The sequence below is a fragment of the Squalius cephalus genome (assembly GCF_949319135.1).
Source record: "Squalius cephalus genome assembly, chromosome: 21".
Classification (NCBI taxonomy): Eukaryota; Metazoa; Chordata; class Actinopteri; order Cypriniformes; family Leuciscidae; genus Squalius; species Squalius cephalus.
Genome location: NC_137142.1, coordinates 8,604,833 through 8,632,346, shown reverse-complemented (window position 1 = coordinate 8,632,346; position 27,514 = coordinate 8,604,833). Strand labels below are relative to the sequence as shown.

Sequence of the window (27,514 nt, the reverse complement as noted above, 5' to 3'; positions counted from 1 at the left end):
GCTCTCCTGTCGCCTGCGTGATCGCCTTTTATATCCCTCGCACACTCGCCCATCACAATCGGTCGTTTCATTCTTCCTCTAGTCACAAATCCATTAGGATAATACCCTTAATTAAACTGTCAGATATGTTTTGTGTTTCTGTCTCCCCACACATTTCATCATGTGGGATTAATTGCGGCTCAACAAATACCAATTTAATTACAACTGCACACATTTTTTTTTTTTTTTTTTTTTTGTGTGTCTTTAAAAGATATTACTGTCATTATTTACATAATTCTAACTGCACGTCAGGATTCTGAAGATGAAACATGGCTGAGATCAGACTATAATCACTATTTCTCCAAAGGAGGCTTTTTAATTTATGAAAATTATGGGTAACACTTTTGAATATTGTTCCAACATCAACGAATATTTGCAAAAGGACAACAGAGGAATGCAATATTAACATTCTAGTCAAGTCAAGTCAAGTCACCTTTATTTGTATAGCGCTTTTTTACAATACAGATTGCATCAAAACAGCTTCACAGTGATAATATGAAAATCATACAACAAAGTTTGTTTCTAGAAGAAAATTGCGTCATCGTCCACCTGAAGTAAGGCAGATCAATAATATTGTTGAATATTAAATGTCCCGAACTAAGCAAGCCAAAAGCCAAGGCAACAGTGGCAAGGAACCAAAACTCCATCAGTGACAGAATGAAAAAAAAAAAAAAAAGCCTTGGGAGAACCCAGACTCAGTCGGGGGCCAGTTCTCCTCTGGCCAACGAGCGAACAGTGTATGATTATGATCCAGGCAGCATTACAGGTCAGAAGTAACTGCTATTAACTAAAATGAAACTCTGATTACCGAATTAGTAAGTAATAGCACTACAGTCAGTAACAAAAATTTCTAATACCTCACAGAAACTTACAATGAAACTATATACATTTACATTTATGCATTTGGCAGACACTTTTATCCAAAGCGACTTATATTGCATTTCAAGGTACACATTAACATTCTTATCAGTTCTTGCTTTCCCTGGGAATTTAACTCATGACCTTGGCATTGCAAGCGCCAACGCTCTACTGTTTGAGCTACAGGCAAGCTTGATGAAACATGATTAATATGTAATAAGTAACATATGTAATATGATTTTTATATTTAATCATATTTTTGGCTACACTACTTTAAGGTCTCCTTTTGACAGTGCAATTATATATTAAATACTGAGTAATATTAATTAACAACATTACCATACTTACTATAGGTTTAGGATTAGTGTTTGGTTTAGGGTTAGTTATGCATGTATTTATGCATAATTTACTTGTGTTGTTGTTTTTATCGTAAGTACATGTTATGTGTTACCTTTTTATATAAATATTATTGTATAACTAGAGGCCACATGTCTGTACTAGGGCTGTCAAACGATTAATCGCGATTAATCGCATCCAAAATAAAAGTTTGTGTTTACATAATTTATGTCTGTGTACGGAGTATAATTATTTTCTATATATAAACACACACACATGCATATATATTTAAGAAAAAATTGTTATTTATATATAAAATATTTATATATAATATAAATTATATATAATATAAATATATATACACAGTATATACATGCAAATATTTCTTAAATATATACATGCATGTGTGTGTATTTATATATAGAAAATAATTATACACCGTACACACACATGTATTATGTAAAAACAAACTTTTATTTTGGATGCGATTAATCACGATTAATCATTTGACAGCCCTAGTCTGTACATATTTTTTCTGTTATTTTGTTGTTATGAACATGTAGCCTCTGTAGTGTTTAAGGATTTGCTCATGTCGCAAATTAATCAGTGCTTCACATTTCCGCACAATATCTCTCAAAGCTTCAGTTCCGTACCAAAAATCAATAGACGTGGTTGGACTTCAGTTCAAACGCTGCCCAATCATCTTTTACCCCACACATTTTTGAGTCTGATGAATGTGCAACTTTTTTTGTCCATTTGTGCGGGAGCAACATCAGTGCTCATCTTAGAGGGAATCATGGGCATGTATTTCACAAAGAATCATTCTTCTCAAAATCCCCCTAATCTGTGAGGAGGCATCTCTCCTTGTCCTCTTTGGCAACCAATGTGATGCAGTACTTTAAGAGTAACATATTCTGTCTGGCAAAGTCCATTTAAGCTCGTCTGAGGCTTTTAAGATCTTCTCAGATTGCCTTGGCCCTAATAGAGATGATAGACTGCTGAATAACTGGACACTGGATGAGCTCTACGCAGCTGTCAAACTTCATCCAAAAATGATTAGTCAAATCATTCAAGCGCAAAGGAACATTTTTTCAGGCTTTGGTCATCAGTCTTATGTACTTGGACTTGGATCGACTGGAATATTAGCAGTCAGATGGGCAGGATGTTTTAAATGCAAAACATGCCAGGGAACCATTTCCTGGCAAATGAAAGACACCATTTTGGGCGTTTGTGTAAATATATAAACAATCCATGTATGAATAAATGCTATAGATGTGAGTTTTAAAGAAATCTTTCTTCTCAAACTAAACAGTTCTCTAAGAGCATGCCGTGGCTATGTGGGTGTATTTAAGCATTCATCCCGAGTTGCTGTGCGGCGGCGTACTATAATGCACTGAACACTCTAAGCTGTATTTGTTGATTCTTTTTACAATCTTGTTTACTCCAGCCTTATTTACTTTTACACGGTATTTGAATTGTACATTCATTCCCACAGGGAGATGGTGGATTCTGATGTGATGCATTGCAGGGTTTTTTTTTTTTTTTTTTTGCTGGAGCTTTACTTCATTTATTACCGTCTTGTTGTGAGATACAGTTTTCCATCTTTTTACATTCTTAAATAACATTCTTCAAATGCTTTGAATTAACCATGCATACTGTAATGTTACCACAAGTGAGATGGAACACTTTACAATAAGGTTCCAGTTGTTAACATTAGTTATATTAGTTAAAATGAACTAACAATTAAAAACAAATGCTTCCAAATCTCAACATTTACTAACATTGATATTAAAGTCCCCCTGTAGTCAATAATTGTTTCCCTTAAAACTCATCTTTGAGTTGAATTCATTTAACTAATTTGTTTTTCCTGTGATTTTTTTTTTTCATGCCTTAAAATAGCTTGAATGTAACTCTACACCCTTGCTTCATTTAGTATACACAGTATACATATAGTATACACAGATGCATGAATATGTAAATGAGCCCCGCCTCCACTCACTCATACAGGGTCGCCTACAAGTCGATATATCAGAATGGTAATGCGTTGCATGTATCGCTTTCCACATCGGACACATAATGGTAATTAATATGATTAGCCTTTTGCTTGATTATGTAATCAAACAGCTAATAATGTGTTGCTAATGTTACATAAACCACGTTCCCATTCGCCACCTCAGAGTCAGACAGCTGCCTTATAAAAATCAGCAGCTTAGAACATCAGTGGAGAAAGGCATATAGTTTATCATAATATCTTAATATACATCATATACATAATTCACTCGCTATATTGCTCAATGTACCCGATTTTTTATATCAACAGAAAAATAGCCGGGATAACGTGGCTTCTCTTGAGACTCCCCTGCTTCGCAGCATAGTAATGATGATGTGCTAAAGCCTGCCCACACGTTGATGTGATTGGTTACAAGGATTTTTTCACTGCAGTTTTAAGTACAAAATATTCAGCAATAGGGTTGACTTAAGAATTTGCACATTGTTTGCCTTAAATCATATTAAAAACAGCACATTGATATACAGTATAAACATCATTAAAAACTTGATTTTCACCACAGGGGGTCTTTAAAATCAAACGTTGTAACTGTTATTAGTATGTAATAGACCTGAGCTAATGTGAGCTTACAATGTTTATGAATATTTGAATTTTTAAGTAACATGAACAAAGATCATTTAATAGTGCAACAAATGTATTGCTCATTGTTAGTTAATGTTATTTAATTGGACCTTATTGTAAAGTGCCTTATTGTAAAGTGCTACTAGCAAGACTAACTCATTGCAAAGGAATTCCAGTGTCTAGAAAGTCTTCTGTACAATAACTATAGAACTATAGAAACTAAGAATAACTAAGAAACTATACTTCTGTTTTCTTCAGGACTCAGTTTTTACAATTTTACTTGGGACATCAATTAGGGACCCAACACAATATAAGACATGTTTATTGTACAATACAGGTAACACAAACATCCTTATAATCAAATATTACATTACATTAACAAATTTTATCATGGACCGCATATAATGAACAATATGATGGATGAATAGACAGTTGGATAGAGTGATGGATGGATTGATATTCATGCCAACTTTAGGTTTATGTACAGTATTTGGTTACTTTCCAAACTGTGTATTAACATTTACCCTGGTGCAACTGTACAGGTATTACTGTATATGTGATTTTGCTTTGTTTTTCCAAACTGAGGGGTGACTGAATTATTTATCTGGTAATTGATATCAGGCCACTTGTCAGTGAAGCACAACTTGTATCGAACCCAGAACATTTCTTTAACACATGTCCACCCACATTACTTATCAGTGCCTGTTAAGTATTCTGCGACTTGGCAGGAATTCCCTAATGAGACAGTTGCAAAAACAGCTTGTTGAATGTTGTGTTTAAGGGAAAGGGTAGAACAAAATGAACTAATGCTACTATGGTGCAAATAAACATTTACTAAAAGTTTAAGTGTCAAAAAAGTAACTGTCTAAAATATGAAATTATAGAAAATAGCCCTTATGTTAAATATTAAAGATATCAAAATGTCAGATTTCTGGTCTTAATGTGAACAATTCATTGGTGCACTTCTGTAATGGCTTGATCCACCTCTTCAATTACCTGACTCTGCTACATAACGCCTTTTTTTTTTTTTTTTTTTTACAATCCAACCAATTCCTAAAGGATAAAATCAAGTCCTGGCCAACAGATTTTCTCTCCCATTTCACTCAGAAATATATCAGATTATTAAAGTTGCACTGCGGCACTGTTTCATGTTGACTTTAAGGATGTTATGTACTATTCATGACATTTTCTCTATGTATTAAAGATGTCACACTCTATATTAGCTCTGTCCATATATGCATAAGCAGAAGGAAAATCCTCTGTTTTGAATCCAGAGTGGGAGTAGCTGTTTTGCTTTTTAGTCGGATGATAAGTGACTCTTTCGTCTGAGCTGTGATGAAAGTTCCCCCATGAGAGCTCGGAAGGATAGCGACACACTTCAATGACTAGCGCCTGTCAAACATTTCCTTTTTGCCTACTCCGTTTCATTTGGCTGATGTCCAAAACGGTCGAGTCTTTTCACGAGAGCGATGCGCCTGCCGTGATTAACAGCTGCTTACCTCCCTTTGCCCTTTTGTTTCTGTGTGCACACTCTCATCATTTAGCTAGTGTGTGTGTGTGTGTGTGTGTGTGAGAGAGAGAGAGAGAGGGAGATCGCTGGAATGAGAACACAATGTCCGTGTGTGATAACTCTAGCCCTTTTCCTGCTCAGGCCTCTTTCTGGTGTTATCTTCCAGGTACAACGGCTCCAGCCTTGTTAAACAGCACCTCCAACCAGCTTTACCTGCACTTCCATACAGATATCAGTGTCGTCGCCGCTGGATTTCACCTTGAGTACAAAAGTGAGTATAGAACATGTCACTATGGTGCTTTCATTATCCTGAACCCTCTGCCCTTGGTAACAGTCCGGAGCAAGACTCGCCACTATATTTCACTGGCAAACACACACATGGCAGGGACACGAACACACACATGCACACACACTGAGCCGTATTTCTTTCTTCTCTCTGCGCTCTGCTGTCAGGTAAAGGCAGAAGACTGTGAACACCAGCTCTCATTATTTGCTCGGCTGCGGCGTTTGTGTTTGCCGATACCAGCACGAAGAAAATTGGAAAACGATGGGGATCCAATTGAACCTTACATGGTTCATAAAACATCTAAAAAAAAACAGTCGTATATTTTCAGTCGTACATTTGTATTTATTTATTTTTACCGATGTCATCTACAGTGGCCTCACAGTTTATCTGGACAACAGCACACTTAAATTTCATTGCAATAGATAAGTAGTTTTCAACCCCCCAAAAATTGGTGTAGTATTTGCTTTGAAACAATTTTCAGTTCAAGTCACATAATGCATTAAACGTGAGATTTTAAAGTAGAAATACTGAAATAGTATTTTGTTGTAGAATGTACTCCAACTATCTGTTTTATATAAATCTTTAAAAATTAATTTTTACGATGTGGGATTAGGAGTGCACTCGATAACGTCCACTATGGTTTCGGACACCACTACAAATGGCTGTCCCCTCAAATAGTGCCCTAATTAAGGGTGTAGGGGGCGATTTAGAACACAGCCAATGTGTCAGATAAGAGAGACATACAAAATGTGCGGTGATGTGGGCAGGGTTGTTATAATAGAGTAAAACTTAAACACAATTTTCAATTCTTGAAATTTACTAAACTTTAACATTAAATAAAATATGTAACAACTTTCTTTTCAGTAAGTTGCCAAGGCAACATTTTTCATTTAGTTTAAGTTGAAGTACTAAAGTAACTTAATTAAAATATAGACTATAATGACACAAATACTTGACAAAATTACTAAAACTTTAACTAAAAATTAAAATGAAATAATGCAAATGAAATATACATATTCAAATAAAATCTAATTAAAAAATAACAAAAACATAATGAAATAATAGTATAATAGTAAAATAATAGTATATTAATGATACTACAATAACACTGGCAGTGGATCCGGACGACCAGGCTTGAAAACTATTGCAATAGATAACAAAATATCAAAGCAAGTGCCATATGCAAATACTGAATGTTTTGACATAATTCAAGTTTTCCTTTCAAAGAAATTGATAATTTTCTTATTAACAGAACAGCAGGACTGGGTGTTTAACAATCAATAAGGCGACAGCTTAGACCCTTTGCTGTTCTCAGATAATATGCTAAAATATTAAATTAATTTAGCAGATGACGGTTATCAGTTTTGTATGGACAACTGTGAATAATTACATTTACAACTTAAGATTCAGGACTAAAATATAACTGTTAAAGTTATAAGTTTATGTATCTAGTGTTTTTATTTTTATTTTATTTTTTATGTTATCTCTAGTATTTGGTGATCCCTGCGGCGATCCCATATGCGCATTCTTCCATGACCAGCTCCCTGCAGTGAGCCCGTGTCTTTCCCTTGGCAGAGTCCGCTCTGCCGTCACTCCCCCTTCTCGTCGAACGTGAGCGACTGATAGGGAACGTCTCGGTTAGTAATGTAACCCTCATTCCCTGAAGAAGGGAACGGGAGATGTAACATCCCGTCGCCACTGTTGCTGACCATCGCTGTACGGCGTCACGATCTCGGCTCCTCAGCGAAAAACAATGTGTGTGTGCGCCCGCTTCCTGTTTATACCTGCGCTACGGGGCGGGGTGCGTGACGCGATTCACACACGCCAACGTTCATTGGCTCGTTCTGTAGACACTTGAAGTTGATAGGGCTCCCTGAAGTGATCTCAATTACGTTGTCACGTTGACGTTACGTCTCCCGTTCCCGCCTTTAGGGAACAAGGGTTACATTAGTAACCGAGATGTTTTTTATTACCTACTTTTAATTGCCAAAATTTTATTTTAATCTGTGTCCCACATGCATGCAACATCTCATTCCATTTTCTAAACTCAATCAATACACTAACCAAAGTTATTGTAACAGTTATTATATAAGCCATATAGCTATTATATAAGCTATATAGCTATTACAAATGTTTTAATTTATGGAAAATATTTTAGCAATGTCACATGAGCAAATTTGCTGTTGTATTGAATTTTAGAGACAAAGCCACGTGTGTGTGTGTGTGTGTGTGTGTGTGTGTGTGTGTGTGTGTGTGTGTGTTTGTGTGTGTTCAAGCCTTTCAGACTGTGACCTTTAGTGTGCTCAAACCAAGCCTCATAAACCACCATACCAATTCACTTTCTGCATGTCCCATTTGTCCATTTCTAAGGGCAGTGTTCCCAGTGGGACAGCCCAATTTATCCATGTTTCTGTCTCTCGTCTGTGAAAGGGCAGTTTAGGGCGCACTGACTGCAGCAAAGTTATATGTGACTAGTCACAAAATAGATAGTAGATAGAACATTTGATAATATGAAAGTGCTAGGAGTTAAGGTCCCACACAATTCTCGTCCGGACTTCTCGTCTTCACACTTTAAAAAATAAATACGTGTCAATCACGTTTACACACTGCCTACGAAAATTTCGTCCGTCATAAAAAATATGTATCGGGTTCGATTTTCTGCGTTTTTCGCATCCCTAGCAAGCATTTTGAGAGGTGTTTTGACAATTCACAGCCACCGAATGACGAATACGAAAAACGCATATGAAAATTTCGGACTCAGTGTGCAAGGACCTAGAGTTGAACATTTTGGTCTCAATAAAGCTTAAATAACAGTATGTTGATTTTGTAAAGCCAAACTAATTAAACTCCATCAAAAACAGCATTAACAACTGTAACTGCCTTTACAGTGTAAGCAGCCTCAGTTAATACAGTTAATACCTTATCTGCATCTCTCTGGTTAGTAAACAGATAAGTGCAATGTGGAGTTCTATGAGATGGGGCATTTTGACCCTGGGGTGAGCTCAGATTAGCTTCTCTCTTCTTTTTTTTCTTTTTCTTACTCTCTTTATCACTCTTTCCCTCCTTGTGCCCTTTCTTCTTTTACTGAATGTGTTCCAGTGGATTAATCAGGGACATGTTTTATTTCTGTGGAGCAAGCTGTCAAGCATTTCCTCCAAAAAACGGATGAGAAAATAACTGTACAGAGATAAAGCAACAGAAATATGCATTAAACAATGTGTAAATGAGTCATTTTAAATAACACTATCCAACAGCGACACCAGCAGATGTAAAATCATCTTTTTTTTGCTTAAGGTCATCACAATCTCACTGAGCTTTGGAAGCATGAACGTACATGTTGGGTAGCACAATACAGGTGAAAGTCACAGGTGAAGAAAGTAAAGCTTCTATAATTAAATTAAATTACTTTAAAATAATGATCTGTGAGTAAACTAATTTTTAGTGACCACTCAGACCTCTCAGTTTAATTAAGGCGCACCTTTAATTGTGACATTTGCAATGTTTATTGAGAGATGTAATGACTAGTAGTCGATTATATAAACGATAATATATATATAATAAAAGCCGACCAACGGTTAGTAGTAACAAACAAAAAATACACAAATTATACTTGTTGCTGTATTATTATTATTATTATTATTATTATTATTATTGGATACTTTTGGCCAACTAAAAAAGTACTCTAACTTGTTACAGCTTTTCTCAAATTGTATTTATGGTTTGGTTTAATATAATATTAATATTGAATATTAATCAACTATTAACCTTAATATTAATCAAAAATGTTTATTTTCTCAAAGACATTCATACAAAAAGAATAATTAGATAAACGAATAATCATAAAATAAAATTAAATAATTTTTTACTTTTTTGGCTTTTTACATTTTGATCTCATCATAAACATAAGCTAAATTAGCAATAATATTGAAAGTAGAATTTTCACTTAAGATGGAATCTAAAAACATTGTTAATCAATGTTTAATTTAGTTTACTTACAATAAATAAATACAACTTTGAAAGACCTAACTTGTGAAAGAACTTTATTGTGAAGGTTTTTTTTTTTTTTTTTTTTTTTTTGGTCATATTTTCTGTTTTGTACCAACAAAAAAAAAAAAAAAAAAAAAAAAAGAAGAAGAAGAAGATAAAACCCACAGTAATTTCTGCAGTCAGTAAAGCTTGTTCTGCACATCCACATTGATGTGAAGTGAAAATACTATTTATAGAAAATGTTATTTTTTTCCCCCTCTAGGTTGTATTATTTGCTTTTAGACAAACTGAACAAAAATAAATAAATAAATCAAGTTAGAAGTAGTAGAAACCATAATTTTCACTTTAAATAAATGAGACAGTCATTTCACATTTTTTTTCAGTGTATATCAAATATTATTATTTTCTTGTTAGAGTTAGGTAAATGCTGTTCCTTTTGCCTTCAACCCAGAAACACCAAATGGAACGGGAACAGAATTTATTTACTGAATGGAACTGAACTAAAAAAACTCCAATGCTTAGTGTTACGGGTGTGTGCAGGCAGGCAGACAGACACACAGAAGATTAAGGTTCCAACACAAAGTTTACTTATAATCCAAACAGGTAGCAGAAACACACACACACAGGTATAAACGTGACCGGACACTGAATGACGGTGAAGAAGAAACTTAAGTAGTGTGAAAATGAGCTAATTAGTGATATACAGCTGATACACATGCATTCATAATGACAGAAACCATGACGACCAAGGAGTGGCGGGAAAATGAACAAAGGGAGATAGAAACTACTGAATGCAAACTAAAAGTCCATGATAACTAAACAAACTGAACATAATGGTGACACTGAGTGGGACTTTGCCTTTTCATTTCAGAGGGCCACACCACTCAGATTAATATATGCTGCAACATTAGCTTTGTTGAAAATTTAAGAATCATGTTGACTCTGATGTACTGGAGGGCTATGAATAAAGATGAAATGGAGTGAGAAAGAGAGGGCCTTGGCAAACCGCACCAATTTGCTACATTGCCATCAGCTTTGAGCTGTCATCTTTGGCTCAGCTCTCAGAACATAAGCTCTTTCCATGCCCAGTTTCATAGTACATCCTCTGAGAGACCCCACAGCAGGGTCGTTGTAGTTAACTAAAACCATAAAAATAAAAATAAAAAGTTTTGTTCCTTGAAATAAAATATTAAAAGGTGTATATTTTATTTCAGCTAGTTATCAGGGCAAAATTTCTCATTTTTATTTAGTTTAACTTGATGTACTAAAATAACTAAAACTGACGAAAAAACTATATAAACATATTCTTTAAAAAAATAAATAAATAAAAAATACAAAAAACAATAAAGTTAAAATGTGAATATAAAAATATTAATAAAAACTATAATAGTATCTGATTGATACTAAAATAACACTCGCCCACAGTAAAACACGTGAGAAATGCACGATGACCATGAAACATCATCTTGCATTCAGAACTAATTGACTTCTTAATGTATTTTTGTTAATGTATTATTATAATTGAGTTGTAGTGAACATCAAAGATCACAAAAGCAATTTTCTCTTTTCATCTTCTTTTGTTTGTAGACATATTTCTACAGTGTAACTTTATCACAAACGAACACTCGTGAGTGCAAAAATACAGAAAAAAGCACACCACTGTGACAAAGCCACCCGTCGTGTGGCATATCTCAACAAGAGAAATGCAGAAAGCACGCTCTCATGAACCACACCACAGCCGTTGCCATGGCAACATCTTGCACAGTCTATTATGGTACTGAATTTACGCACTGAAATCGAGTGGATAAAAGACAGCATAAAACTACAATGAGCATATGCATTCAAATGATTGGGAAAACCTGACACTATAACTGTATCTGTTTTTGAGAGTTATGGTATAATATGCTGATTCTGTATCTCAATGCCTTCTCTGATCCATTTAGCTGTGGGACTGACAACCTGCCCAGAACCCGTGATCCCAGCCAATGGCCTTAAGAATGGCGACAGGTACATGGTGAATGAGGTTGTGTCATTCAGCTGTGAGCCAGGATATGTGCTTCAGGTATGGTGCTGATTTTCCACATCCCTGACACACACATACAGTATGCCTCATTTGCACACATGTACAAAAGAGCAATCATGTGGTAGAAAAGGGTATCATGTGACCTCTTTCCAGGGACATTCTCACATAACATGTATGCCAGGAACCGTGCGTCGCTGGAATTACCCGCCTCCACTCTGTATTGGTATGTCTTTCCATTCTAATCAGATGGCACATTTTCGTAGCCACACGACTGTTACATAGTTTTTCATTTTCAAACACCTTTGGAATTCTCTTTTATGTCTCCTTGTGTTTTTTTAGCGAAGTGCGGCGGGAGTCTGTACGATATGAGCAATGTGGTCCTGAGCCCGGGTTTCCCTGGGAACTACCCTGGAAACTTGGACTGCACCTGGAGAATCGTGCTTCCCATTGGATACGGTGAGTGCACCATGAGCTGCTACTGAATCAGCTGTCAGGAGATTACAACTTAAAACGATTTCTCTCAAGAAGTTTTGTCCTCTTCATCTTGTACACTGCAGTGTGCCGGTACATTATGACCAGCATTGAGGGGAAGCTAACTTTAGTGAAATTACTGACTTAAAAGTCTACATGAAATTGAAATTGGCCATATATATTTTCTGAATGTACTTTCCTGGTCATGTTGTGAACAAATTCTGAACATTAAATAGTCACAATTCTTCAAGTTTAATTTTCAGATGAAATCACAACTTCTCTTTTTTTTCCAACTTTTTTGTATATAGTGCCAAAATTTCTTGATCCGGACAATTTCAGTGGACAAAATCAAATCCTGCTCGACTTTTGTCTTGTTTCACTACCAGTTGGTAACATTAATTGAAAACAGCATTTAAAGGTGGGGTATGTCATTTTCGGAGAGGCTAGCAATAGCAAACCTTCAGAGTTGTCTCCAAAGCCATGCCTCCTTCAAAACACATGTACAGCAAAGAGCAAACAAAAATGAATGCACATAAACAACTTAAAGAGCACTGACCTGTACCACCTGACTGCTACAGGTCCATTTCGGCCATTTGAAACGCATAAATTTGAGATACAAACTCCGAGTATAACGTCTCCATCTCTCCCAAATTACAGTAGTTATGGCATGAACGCAGCATAAGCTGGATGTTTTGGTTCAGGAGGAACTGTAAAAGGTGGCTGCTTTTTTGGTTGCGGTGCTCTGTGACTGACGTCTGTCTAACCCTGCATAGCATGAAACACGCTCATTACGTTTGATGTCTGCGCGAGTAGGGTGTGTGGAGGTGTGAAAATACATACTTTGGCAGGCAGGTAGGACATCGGACCGAAGTCGTCAAGTCACCTTTATTTATATAGCGCTTTTTACAATACAAATTGCAAAGCAGCTTCACAGTGATAACATGAAAATAATACAACAAAGTTTGTTTCTAGAAGAAAATTGCGTCATCGTCCACCTTAAGTAAGGCAGATCAATAATATTGTTGAATATTTAATGTCCACAACTAAGCAAGCCAAAAGCCAAGGCAACCGTGGCAAGGAACCAAAACTCCATCAGTTGACAGAATGGAGAAAAAACCTTTGGAGAACCCAGGCTAGGTCGGGGGCCAGTTCTCCTCTGGCCAACGAGCGAACAGTGTATGATTATGATCCAGGCAGCATTACAGGTCAGAAGTTTATTTATTGGATCAGAACATTCAGAATATTTATCCAGTTCCATCTGGTTGGAGGTCGGAGTCATCACGCTGGTATGGAGATGAGTTTGTTGAGGATCAGTGCCGATGGCTGTCGTGTTGATGAGGCCTTCACAGGGCTGATGAGGCTGGCACTTCAGGGATGCGTCATGGATGGGTCCAGGTGCAAGTCCACCATCTGATCTGGATACGGCCTGGATCCGGCAGACTGCGGTAAACCTCAGGATAAACAGACTAATATTAGCGTAGACGCCATTCTTCTTATGATGTAACGAGTACATCAGGATTTATGGGGACTGTTTCCGGTTCCGGCTGACCTAATCTATGCAGCCTAACATTGAATTATAGAAGTCTATAATGTGTTATGTGTATGCTAGGTCAAAGAGATGTGTTTTTAGTCTAGCTTTGAATTGACAGAGTGTGTCTGCTTCCCGGACAATGTTAGGAAGACTGTTCCAAAGTTTTGGTGCTAAATAGGAAAATGATCTACTGCCAGCAGTCGATTTTGATATTCTAGGTATTATCAACTGGCTGGAATTTTGAGATCGCAATAGACGTGAAGGACTATAATGCGTTAAGAGCTCGCCTAAGTACTGCGGAGCTAAACCATTTAGTGCTTTGTAAGTAATCAGCAATATTTTAAAATGTATATACAATGTTTAGTAGGGAGCCAATGCAGTGTTGATAGAACTGGGCTAATATGGTCATACTTCCTGGTTTTAGTAAGAACTCTATCTGCTGCATTTTAGACCAACTGTAGTTTATTTATTAAGCGTGCAGGGCAACCACCCATAAGAGCATTACGATAATCTAGCCTTGATGTCATGAACGCATGAACTAATTGTTCTGCATTTGTCAATGAGAGCATGTGGCGTAATTTAGATATATTTTTAAGATGGAACAATGTGGTTTTACAGATACTAGAGACGTGACTTTCAAATGAAAGATTGGTATCAAAGAGCACACCCAGGTTCCTAACCAACGACAAAGACTTGACAGAGCAGCCATCAAGTGTTAGACAGTATTCTAGGTTATTACGTGAGGAAGTTTTTTGTACAATAATTAGAATAATTAGAAGTAGTAGGAAGTTGCTAGTCATCCAATTTTTTAGATCAGCCATGCATTCCGTTAATTTTGTGAATTGGTAAGTTTCATCAGGGCATGAAGAAATATAGAGCTGAGTATCATCAGCATAACAGTGAAAACTAACTCCATGCTTCCTAATGATATCTCCCAAGGGTAGCATGTACAGAGTGAACAGCCACGGTCCTAGTACTGAGCCTTGTGGTACGCCATACTGAACTTGTGATCGATGAGACATCTCTTCATTTACTGCTACAAACTGATAACGGTCAGATAAGTATGATTTAAACCATGCTAATGCAATTCCACTAATGCCAACATAATTTCGAGTCTATTTTAAAGAATGTTGTGGTCGATAGTGTCAAATGCTGCAAGTAGCACTAATAGCGGGATACAACCACGATCGGATGATAAGAGCAAATCATTTGTGACTCTAATGAGAGCTGTCTCAGTACTATGGTACGGTCTAAATCCTGACTGAAAATCCTCGCAGATATCATTTATTTCTAAAAAGGAACGTAGTTGTGAAGATACAGCCTTTTCTAGTATCTTTGACAGAAAAGGTAGATTCGAGATCGGCCTGTAATTGACTAATTCTGTACGATCAAGTTGCGTTTTTTTTAACAAGCGCTTTAATTATAGCCAGCTTAAAAGTTTTTGGTATGTATCCTAATGACAAAGATGAATTAATGATATTAAGAAGAAGATCTATGAACTCTGGAAGCATCTCTTTCAGTAGCTCAGTCGGTATAGGGTCTAATATACATGTTGTCGATTTAGATGATTTAACGAGTTTAAAAAATTCTTCCTCTCCTATAGCAATGAATGAATCAAATTTTTCCTTAGGGAGACTACAATGCACTCCCTGATGCGATACTGTAGTAGACGTTGCATAGTTATAATTTTCTCCCTGATATTATCAATCTTATAAGTGAAGAAGTTCATAAAGTCATTAGTGCTGTCTTGCTTGGAAACGTCTGGGCTTGAAGCTTTATTTTTCATTAGTTTAGCCACTGTTTCAAATAAATACCCAGGGTTTTGTTTATTTTCTTCTAATAGGGTTGAAAAATAAGCAGATCTAGCAGCTTTTAAGGCCTCTCTGTATTCAATCGAGCTCTCCTTCCATGAAATGCGAAATACCTCTAGTTCTTCTAAGCTATCTGGGATGCTGAGATGATGAAACTGATCAGGAAAATTATTAATAAAGCAATCTTTAGTGGCAGAAGTGATAGGTCTAACATATTTGTAACACGGAGTCGGCTTTACAGCCTTGGCTAAATGAAGTTTACACAAGACTAGATAATGATCTGAGATGTCATCGCTCTGCTGCAGAATTTCAACAGCATCAACATTGATTCTGTGTGATAATATTAGATCTAGAGTGTGATTACGACAATGAGTAGGTCCTGACACGTGTTGTCTCCAATAGAGTTCAGAATGTCTTTAAATGCCAATCCCAAAGCATCTTTTTCATTATCTACATGTATATTAAAATCACCAACAATTAGGACTTTATCTGCAGCCAGTACTAACTCTGATAGAAAGTCAGCAAATTCTTTGATAAAGTCTGTATGGTGGCCTGTATACAGTAGCCAGCACAAATCTCAAACGTGATTTATCATTTACACTATATATTGTTACATTAATCACCAACACTTCAAAATAATTATATTTGAAATTAGACTTCTTAGTAATTTTGAAAATATTACTATAAATTACAGCAACACCTCCCCCTTTGCCTTTCAGACGAGGTTCATGTTTATAACTGTAATCTTGGGGGGGGTGGACTCATTTAAAGTCATGTCATCGTTTGGTTTTAGTCAGGTTTCTGTCAAACACAGCACATCCAGATTATAGTCTGTAATAATATCATTAACTATAAGTGCTTTTGAAGTAAGGGATCGAATATTCAGCAACCCAAGCTTTATCATTTGATCATTTGTATTATATCTGTTTTTTATTTGTTGAACATCAATTCAATTTTTTCCCTTACATGGGTTTGGAAGTTTTTTGTATGTCCTAATTTGGGGAACAGACACAGTCTCTATATGATGATATCTAGGTGAAAGAGTCTCTATGTGATGGGATTTATCTGACCTTGGTGACGTGAGACAGCTGGCAGACGGTTGTTTTAGCCAGTCTGTCTGCTTCCTGACCTGAGCCCCAATTCATGTTTGAGCAATGCATTGATTGGACCAACATTTAATGGTCCTACGCCTTCCACAAGATATATATAAATATATTTAGACCACTTAGCTTAGTAATTGCTATCAGGAGAAGGCAGGGCAGGGCAGGGAAAAGGCTTTCAACCAGCATAACAAAAAATGTTCCTTGAACAAATCACCTACCCTACCTTTAATCCATCCATCTATTCTTCAAAATCTTATCCTATGTAGGGGACACAAGATCATGTTGACATTACGTTTTTCAGTAGCATGAGGGCTGCAAAATCGGCACATTTTTCCTCCATCAAGAAAATCTCATTTTGGCTAATTGCTTTGTTTATTTTAAAGAACTGTTAAAAAAAAATGGATGTTTTTTGAGAAATCATTTAATAGAGCCTACATAGTATTTTAGTCTTACATCGTCTTTGTTTTTTTTCAGGAAATAATAGTTAAAATGTCAATATTTGAGTAAAGCTAGCTCTTGTTTGAACCCACACAATTTATTTTGACAGTGTTCATGAGTTTGTTTAGTCTGCGAGTCTCATTGATGGAACAAAAGCATTGAATTGAATGTGACAATTGCGCAAGAGTGATTTCCTGAACGTTTCACATAGAAATTCACTCGTGTTTCATTAATGACACCGATTGACTAAGCAGACTAATTGCATGAGTAGACTCATGCATCTGGTATTTACCCAAAAAGCAGATAGCATCTTGCTGAATACCGACAGACACAAAGTAATACTTCATTTCTATCTGATGTTCTGACACTTGACACAAGAGTGTTATTTGGTTTAATTTATCTGAAATTTTAAGATGTTGTTTGAGACTTTGGCAGTCGACGCAAGTCATTTAGTCGTAGCCCATTTGCTCTCTCCCGCCTCACAGTTCAAATGAGTTGAGAACAAAGAAACCATTCCAGCTGTTAACAAGGCAATTGCATGTCATTTAAAAAAAAAAAAAAAAGCCATTCACACTTATCCTGGAGCACAACTATTTCTTCTCCGACCCCCTCTAACTTGGAAGAAAACAATGTAACATTGAGATATCCAAAAGCAATTTTCTGCCTTATCAAGCAGCCACTGCACAAACAAGAGCAAGAACCATCATGTTTGTGCTGTGTAGCAAAAATGCATTAGCTTTCACTGTTAACAGGCTACAATCATTTGAATAAGACACACAGATGGCTTTGTGGGTGCTGATTATAGCTTTTAGGACAGTCTGAATAGGTAGAGTTAAGTGCAGTTAGGGGATAGCACCGCATCAGAATGACAATAAAGCTAATCTTTAAAAGAGCTGCCCTAGGCGTCTCAGAGCGACACATGCTTTCAGTGAAAATGGCTGACTTGTTTGATACTTTTGTTGTCGTATTATATAACCATCTTCTTTTATGTTGCAAATATTAAGTTCAAATCATCTAGTTGGAGACAAAGACTGAATAATTGTTGAAGATGCGGTGAAGTTAATGGTGCGTAATTGTAAAATTTCACACTGGTGTATTAACTCTACACACAATGAATTTCAGTGACAGCAACAGAACCTGAAATATGCAGCTCTGGTGTAGTCAGGGCCGGCCCAGAATTTGGCCCTGTTACACCTGGTGTTAAAGGATTAGTTCACTTTCAAATGAAAATTAGCCCATGATTTTCTCACCCTCAAGCCATTCCAGGTGTATATGACTTTCTTCTTTCAGACGAATACAATTGGAGTTAAATTTAAAAAAATACCCTGGCTCTTCCAAGTTTTATAATGGCAGTGGATTGCAACCGACAGATTGAAGCTCAAAAACGTGCATCCATATGTCATAAACGAAATTCACGTGGCTCAGAGGGGTTAATAAAGGCCTTCTGAAGCAAAACGATGAGTTTGTGTTAGAAAAATATTCATATTTGACATGTTACAAAGTAAAATTCTAGCTTCTGGCCAAATGGCCATATGAAGTCTACTTGCCCCTAATTCGCAACTTACGCAACTTGTAACGTCAGAAGTAGCGTAGTACATCATGGCGTAGCGTAAAAATCAGCAGTACGTCGCATTATTCGCATAAGTTGCGCTTTAGACGTAGGTGGAATCCGTATGTTCATTTGGCCGGAAGCTAGTTATTTTACTTTATAAAGTTTTAAATATGTATATTAACTTATACAAACTCATCATTTTGCTTCAGAAGGCTATTATTAACCCCTCGGAGCCGCATGAACTTTGTTTATGACAGATGGATGCACGTTTTTGAGCTTCAATCTGTTGGTTGCAATCCACTGCCATTATAAAACTAGGAAGAGCCAGGATATTTTTTTATATAGCTCCGATTATATTCGTCTGAAAAAAGAAAGCCATATACACCTAGGATGGCTTGAGGCTGAGTAAATCATGGGCTAATTCTCATTTGAAAGTGAACTAATCCTTTAAGATGCATTTTGGTCGATCGTATCATAAGTGGATGACGCTAAATACCAGTGTAAACGGGGTCTTACGTAAATTTGTCCGCTTTTTACCACTTCCAGAGGAAGTCGAAAACGCATTTGACCGGCTCATAAGGGATCGAACAGCCACAAGCTCCGCCTACTGACCTGATGCGTAAATATTATGGGAAGTGCGCTAGCTAGACGGGGTCATGTCATTCCAAATGTATAAGCTGTTAGTTCATTACCTTGATACTCCATGCAACCAAAAAAAGAATTTCATGAAGACATAATATACACAAACCATATGAATCAAGTTTAATTGATTGATTGCAAGTCTTCTGAAGAGACACTAAGAAGTTGCTTAATGTATTGATTTAATTTAATCATTTATTAATATATAAACACATACATAGAGCACATGAAATATGGCAAAGGGAAGATTAAAAGTTATCTTTTTACTTGCAATAACAAACCATATTGGCTCTTGTGTGTCAAACAAGCACTTTTGAACTAAGAAAAAGCCTAAATTGAATCTGTTCATTATATACAGTAAAGCAATCATCTCTTAATCAGACTTACTGTGATGAAACCATTTAATTCATATAGATTACATTTACTGTATTTATGAACTTTTTGAAGTGTCAAAGTTAAAATTTCATAGAAAATATATTCATTTTTGTTTCGAAGATAAACAAAAGTCTTAAAAATTTGGAATGACATGAGGGTGAGTAAATAATGACACAATTTTCATTTTTGGGGTGCTAACCCTTTAATACTTAAATGATTCAGTTGTGCTATCAGACAATTGGTCCGCATTTTGAAAAAATAAACAAAAAATGCAACAATACATGTCTTTAATTTGAATTATTAATATTTTTAAATAATAAATGTTTCATAAGTCGAAATAAAATAGTTTTTTTTAAATTGTTTTTTCAATTTTTTTTTAGATGATGGCCACATAGATTCTGACAAGTGCAATGTATTCTGTTGAATCAAGATCAGTTTGTTAGTAATATATTAGTTTCCTTCCTGTTTTCCAGCAATATCACAGTTCACATGGAGCCAATTACTGAGCAAACATAAATACGTTTTTTTTTTTTTTGCACACATGAACATGAGGGAAAAACGGTTCACCAATTAACAGTGTCTCAGAGCAGCAGAAACAGCAGGTCTGTACAGGCCTGTCAGAGTCAATGGTTAAAAAAAGCCTGTCACTTTAAAGACATTCCTTATGTAAATTATGCACAAAATGCACAGCCTGTTTGACACTGTGAAAGTCTAACATGTGACCTCTCACTCCACAGGGGCACACATCCAATTTCTCAACTTCACCTCTGAAGATAACCATGATTTTTTAGAGGTTCGCAACGGGCCGCACCACAGCAGCTCTCTGATTGGACAGTTCAGTGGAAGCCAACTGCCGCCCCCTCTGCTGAGTAGCACGCACGAAACCGTCATCCACTTCTACAGCGACCACTCTGAAAACAGACAGGGCTTCAAACTCACTTATCAAGGTGGGTGACACTCCATCTTCAATTTGCATACTGCACTTTCTTCTCTTGTAAGACATTGGCCGTCCTTGATTTTGTATTGGCCCTTCGTGTGGGAGTGACGGCCTTTTACCAGGATCATTGGAAATATCTAAAGATTCAGTTCCTTTGAGATCGCTGGGAGGACACTCCATTATGACAGCTGGGGTCTTGAAAGCATTTCAAAATCAATAAGATGGTGCATTTGGATGTGCACTTGGATTCCACTCGATATAAATAACTCACCATTGTCTGGTCTCCTCACTTTTAGGTCAAACAGTTTGTCTCTCTCTGTTTCTTATCCACTCTAGACTGAGTTGAAAAGAGCCAGGCTTAGCCTTGATCTGTGTTGGCAGACGGAGGGGAATACTGATGCCATGTTTTGATACACAAACAATAATGCAGGATGAAATAATATGATTATAAAGCTGTTGATCATAAGCACTGCACTTGAAATGCTGTCTGGAGATGCACGTATGCTAGTTTGACAAGCTTTCTGCTTCTTCACTGAACTGATGACGAAACTCAGATTTGCAGCACGTTGATGTTGCTTGTATGTTTGTCATAAATTCCTTGAAACATTATTTTAGTCTCGTTAATGAATGTTTCCCAATTTGAAATTTATTAAATCAAAAAATATTTTAGTAATTTTATAATTTGGGCACTAATCAATTAGCACTATCTTAACCCTTGACATTTAAATTAGCATAAAAGATTGCATATATGTTTTATGTTTTGTACGATATTTGATACATCAGGTTTTTATGGGCCACATAATATGATGAATATGGAGCTCATACTCGAGGAGGAAAAAAACTCCTCAATTTTCAGAGGCCCGAATTGAGCAAAATATGCATATCAGTTGTCACTCTATATCTCTAAATAATGGACCAGATTTACTAAACAGTGAAAATTAGCGGGCTAGTGTAAATTGTCATCTATTGATGCATCTACTGATGACGTGCAAATTAAAGAACACAGACGCAGCCGGATCATTTCCATAATGACCAACTCAATCTACCAAGAGCAGTGCAAATTAACATCTGGTTTAAGACATGCTTTGATTTCACTTTATTTTGATGGTCCCTTCAACACAGTCTGTTGACTATATAAGTAATGTTGCACCTACATGTCTACTGACTCTCATTAGAGTTATTTATAGTCAGTAGAATGTCAGTTGGGGAAGCATCACAATAAAGAGTTAACAGATATTAAGCAGACAGTCTACTAATACTCTAATGATGAGTTAGTTGACATATAGTTGAAAAGTTTTTTGTAGTCATCAGAATGTTCTAAAGGGACCATCAAAATACCCATGCTTTTTTTTTAGGGCGGTAAATAATGGCGCAAATACCAGTAAATTGGCGAGTGCAAACCTTAGTAAATCACCTCACATGATTCATTTAAAAACTCTTCTCCCATAAATGTTGCGTCTGAAAAGGAAACTCGGAAATGGAAGAAAAAAGGAAAAAACGACAAGTACAATTTACTTAGATTTTAAATTTTACATGTATGGAATTAAGTAAAATCTACTTAACTAAGTTATGTAAAATTAACAAAGCGAATAAGTCAATTTAACTTGGTCAGTTTGGGTTAATTTATTTTGATGGTCCATTTTTAGACATTCTAGTAACTATAAGTAAATTGTCGTCTACATGTCAACTAACTCTTATTAAAATATTAGTAGACTGCAGTTGACGGTTAGTAGACTGTTTGGTTAGGGTTAGGTGTTAGGCTTCGGGTAAGTAGACTAAGTTGACATGTAGTTACAGTGACTTATAGTCAGTTGAATGTCTATTAGGGGCGCATCAAAATAAAGTGTTAGCCGATATTAAGACTGTCTATGAATACTCTAATGACTGGTAGTTGACATGTAGTTGAAAAGTTACTAATAGTTAGTAGAATGTCTAAACTGGACCATCAAAATAAAGTGTCACCAGAGTTTGAGTAATTTCTACTTATTAATCTATAAGACAACATATTTACACAATATAGGTAATGAGGTACCCAACTGAACAGTCTTTGTACACAATAACGGTAACATTTATTGGATAGTTTTTGTGTATGAATGGGTCAGTTTGAGTAGAAAATGAACTCTTGTTTTAGAAAATGAACTAAACCTAACGACAAAAGCAACAACAAAACAGTGAAAATACAACTTAAAAACAGTGAAAAATTCTACCGCATTTTTATTAATACCTCATTGCATGATGTGAGCAGCACTAGTATCAGGAAGTTAAGCAGGTGTTACTTCATTTTATAACTTTGATATTTACTTGAAGAATCATTAATGTAAACATAACAAACAATTCCCAGTAAAATATACTTTTAAGTTTGAGCTTTAAGTTCAAGTACTAATATATATATATATATATATATATATATATATATATATATATATATTTTTTTTTTTTATTATTATTATTCTTGCCTGAACTAACTTATTCAGTGTAGAAATAACTTTAGATTTTTCTGTAGTATTTACTTCACTAAAAAATCATTGTTTATCAGTGTAAATAAATAAAGGAATAAACAAATGCATCCAACAATGAAAGTTCTGTCATAATCTACTCGCCTCCATATCGTTCCAAACCCATTTTATTGACTTTTTTTTTTTTCTTTCTATGACGCATAAACATCTTATTTTATGTTTTAAAAAAGATGGGTTTTGGAACAACATGAGGGTGGAAATATCATACTTCCACTTCCAGACATACAGATATTCATATGTTCTGTTTTGTTTTGTTTTGTTTTTGTTATTTTAGCATATGAATTACAAAACTGTCAAGACCCATATCCATTCCACAATGGATACATCATCAACGGCGATTTCAATGCAGGCCAATCGATAACATTTGAATGCTTCCCTGGATATGTGTTGGTGGGCCACCCTGTGTTAACATGCCAGCACGGAATCAACAGGAAGTGGAACCAACCCTTTCCTCGTTGTGAAGGTAAAGGAAAGGGAAGAAAGGAAAGAAATGTGTTATTTTTTCTTCTATCCCTGTTAGCATTTCTTTAAGTTTCTCAAGTTGTGTTGTGATAAGCACACTGTTATTTTTAGCCGCCTTTGCCCATACTTTGAAACAGAAAGCTTTAGAAATGCTCTGACTTTTCAAGACTTACAAAGGTATTATCAGTACACTCCCAAATGCCTTTTTAACTATGCTCTTTAACTGAAGTGTTACTACTTTGTATTACTAGTACAATAAGAGCCATTTTGTTTTAAAACCATCTTTAAAACAGTCTTTGAAGACCTGAACAGTGGAGACATAGGCTACTGGGAGCTGTTCTAAATTGTAGCCTTGATGATTAGCGTGGGTAGTGTAGTGTGAAAGCCGACCTGTCTATTATCGATCAGTCGCTCAACTTGTTTCTCCCAGGCTTCCGTTTGCAGGGAATCTGAACTGCAAAGACTTTTGGGCCTTTTTTTTCTTTCCTAACTGTGTTATTGTGTTGTGAACTCTATGCCGGTATCTTCTATCCATGTTGTTTCTTGCAGCCTCAGGAATGTTTTGTTCTCTTCTTCAGTTTTCACTCATCTGCAAATGAAACAGCACTCTCTGCTACAGGAGTCTTTATAGGAGTATATCACCAAAAAATAACATTTTGTCATTGTTTAAGCGCCCTCATGTCATTCCAAAATCTGTAAGCTGTGTTTTTCCCCATACAACAACACTTCATAGTGAAGTCGGTAAAGCTCAAAAGAAGGACAACAACACATTAGAAAAGCACCTTAAAAGTAGTCCATATGACTCCGGGCTCTATATTCAAAGTCTCATGAAGTCATACAATAGGTTTGTTGGTCTTTTTTTTTTTTTTTCTATAGTGTCTATATGGTGCTTTTAGTCCTTTTTGGAGAATTATGAATTTTGTGGGCCGGCGGGTGGTGGGTGTGTGTGTTGGGGGGGCGTGTGTGTGCAGTTTACAGCATATGGGTTTTGAACAACATGAGGGTGAGTAAATAATGTCAGACTTTTCATTTTTGGGTGAGTTATTCCTCTAACATTCAGATTTTGCTCCATTCCCTGGTGTTTAACATTTGCTGTCATTCTGAAAGACAGATTACTAATGCAGTCATGGTTGAGTAATGCTTATCTGCACACAGCTCCCTGTGGCTACAACGTGACGGCTCCAAACGGCACCATTTTCTCTCCAGAGTACCCAAACGAGTACCCAGACTCTCAGGACTGCACTTGGCTCATCACCGTGCCTCATGGTCATGGAGTTTACATCAACTTCACCCTGCTCCAAACTGAGCCTGTGACTGACTATATCGCCGTCTGGTGAGCACAGCTCCATTTAACGAGTCATTTGGCAAAAATCAGACTGAGATGAGGACAAGACAATTATTTAAGCTTGCAGACTAGACTAATGCTGCTGCTGTTGTTGTTGTTCGTCAGGCAAATCGTTGTTGCGAGTTCCACTTTGTTTACCAATATTTGTAGTCTGTAGTCACTGTGCAAAGCAAGATTTCAAGAAAATTCAGTTGTCTAAGAAGTTGTGAAGCTTTTCACTCAAAGGCATTGGGGTAATTCTCAGAAAAAAAAAACAAAAAAAAAAAAAAACACACATATATATATATATATATATATATATATACACATACATATATGCATTTACATTTACATGCATTTTAGACAATTAATTACTATAACGATTAAAGGTATAATATGTGCAATTTTGCATCAAAATATCCCAAAACCACTAGAACATTGTTATATTGGCTTATGTACTTACATTATCCCAAATGTTTCCAACAGTATTTAAATCCAGAGAAATCCGCAATTTTAACCAGTGACATGGCCCGTCAATGGCGTCATATCCCCCCTTAGCTGTCAGTAGACACTATGGGAACACAGTGCGGTCCCTGAAAAAAAATGTTGCGTCAAAGCCGACAATCATTTGTTTGTTTTGCACATTCGTGATGGACCACAATTATTCACTATCTTTTGCTGTGGGTTCCATCGCCAAAGGTAACCCCATAAAGCAAAAATGTCTCTGGAGGTGAACACGACAAATCCCATGACTTCACGCTCTGTCACTGTGTCATCAAGCTATGTCTTTGTTATCGTTTTGAATAAGTGACCTCTAGCTGTGAAACTTACATACTGTGGCTTTAATACTCTGCCATTAAAGGGTTAGTTCACCCAAAAATATAATTCTCTGTCATTAATTACTCACCCTCATGTTGTTTCAAACCTGTAATACCTACGTTCATCTTCGGAACACAAATTAAGATATTTTTAATGAAATCCGAGAGTTTCCTGATTTTTTTTTTTGGGTGAACTAACCCTTTAACAATTAATAGCCTGCCATTAATACGGGGGTAGTAAGATGTTGTACTTTCTAAGTAATTACTTTTTTCTATATTATTGTTATACAGTTTTTTTAATACAGTATTTTTTTTTTTAAATGACTAAACCAAACCACTAATTACACCAATATATATATATATCTTTGAGGAATAATAACAGCTTTGCTAATAATAACAGACCACAGAAGAAAATGTTGTAATTTCTACTGAATAATCTGAAACAGTACTGACTTGATGAAAATAATATGGAAATATACTTCTTCGGCGCTTTCCCAGCAATATCGGCTGTTCATCTTCATAAGTCATTAAACAAGCGGACTAGTCTGTGAAGTCATCATTTTTACTGTTTTCGTTCAAGCTGGTCTGTAATGTAATGCTTTTATTCAAAAGTCAGCACAATCTCACTGTAACTTTTGAAGATTATGGCAGGATCACAAGTTGTAATGTAATTTCAATGCAAGTTTCCCTCTTCCAGGGACGGCCCAGAGCAAAGCTACCCGCAGCTGGGGATTTTCAGCGGCAACACAGCCCTCGAGTCAGCCTACAGCACTTTCAGTCAGGTTCTTATCAAGTTCCACAGCGACTTCTCGACAAGTGGATTCTTTGTACTCAATTTCCATGGTTAGTTTCTCCTTCAAATGAAAAATGTTGCAGCTGAAATGCAATGCATACCGTAAAGTGCTGCTCGAAATATATTTGAAGCATGGGATTCAACTTGTTTTCATACACTAAGGAGGCATGACGGCTGCTTCTGATGACATCACGTTATTTCAGGAGATTAGAAGAGTCAAAAATTGAAGCTTCCTTTGGCCTCTTTGATATCAAGTGTCAGCATGCAGGCATGCATCGAAGAGCATAGGAAAATCATGTGAAAATGAACCTTTCATCTAATCTTTCAACTTTCATTTCAGAAAAAGTCTGGCATATTTGTGAGTTGTAGATGGGTGGTTTAAATACAACTCTGTATTCTTGAGAGGGCTCTCAGTATGTTGATTCATAGAACTGTATGTTGTCACATGTCTTATGTGTAATGTATACTCTAGGTGGGTTGTTTGGTGTCATGTCATGCTTATAAAGGTAAATGAGAAGTCAAATTGCTTCAAAACTTCTTTTTTCATTTCCTTAGCTTATCGGCTCAAGAAATGCCCTCCTCCCCCTATTGTTGAACAAGCAGAGATATTATTTGAAGACCAGGACTATGAAATCGGTATGAACAGCTGGCCATTTGTGAAAGAATGTCAAAGATATGAATATTGAATATAACAAAAAATATTGAAAAATGTTGAATTCTTCTTACTGACCTTGCAGGTGATATTGTGAGGTATCGATGCTTTCCTGGATTTACATTGGTTGGCAGCAATGAGGTCACATGTAAGCTGAACTCTCACCTGCAGTTTGAGGGACCACCACCAGCATGTGAAGGTTAGTTTAAAAAAAAGACCTAATAAATATGTGAGGTATATATTTCACAACCGTCATGATTATAGAAAAGTGACTTTGATGCAGCATGAAGCCTAAAACTTTACAAACATTCTAGTTCCTAGTTTTTTTTTTTTTTTTTTTTTGTATGGTAATACAGAAATAAAGCACCATTTTACAGTAACAAGATTCTATTGAATAATGGTAGTTACAAAACTCATCCAAAAG

General features: G+C 36.1%; 1 protein-coding gene across 1 annotated transcript in view; it reads left to right on the top strand.

Annotated features, from left to right (window-relative positions):
* LOC307148928 (CUB and sushi domain-containing protein 1) overlaps positions 1-27,514 on the top strand; it is an 838,966-nt gene that overhangs the window by 731,496 nt on the left and 79,956 nt on the right. Inside the window, exons 37-46 of the mRNA XM_079854872.1 lie at positions 5,539-5,643; positions 11,589-11,707; positions 11,822-11,891; positions 12,008-12,124; positions 20,326-20,535; positions 23,316-23,504; positions 24,659-24,836; positions 26,343-26,488; positions 26,994-27,074; positions 27,176-27,289. Coding sequence (XP_079710998.1) covers positions 5,539-5,643; positions 11,589-11,707; positions 11,822-11,891; positions 12,008-12,124; positions 20,326-20,535; positions 23,316-23,504; positions 24,659-24,836; positions 26,343-26,488; positions 26,994-27,074; positions 27,176-27,289 — 1,329 coding nt within the window. The remainder of the gene's footprint in view (positions 1-5,538; positions 5,644-11,588; positions 11,708-11,821; positions 11,892-12,007; positions 12,125-20,325; positions 20,536-23,315; positions 23,505-24,658; positions 24,837-26,342; positions 26,489-26,993; positions 27,075-27,175; positions 27,290-27,514) is intronic.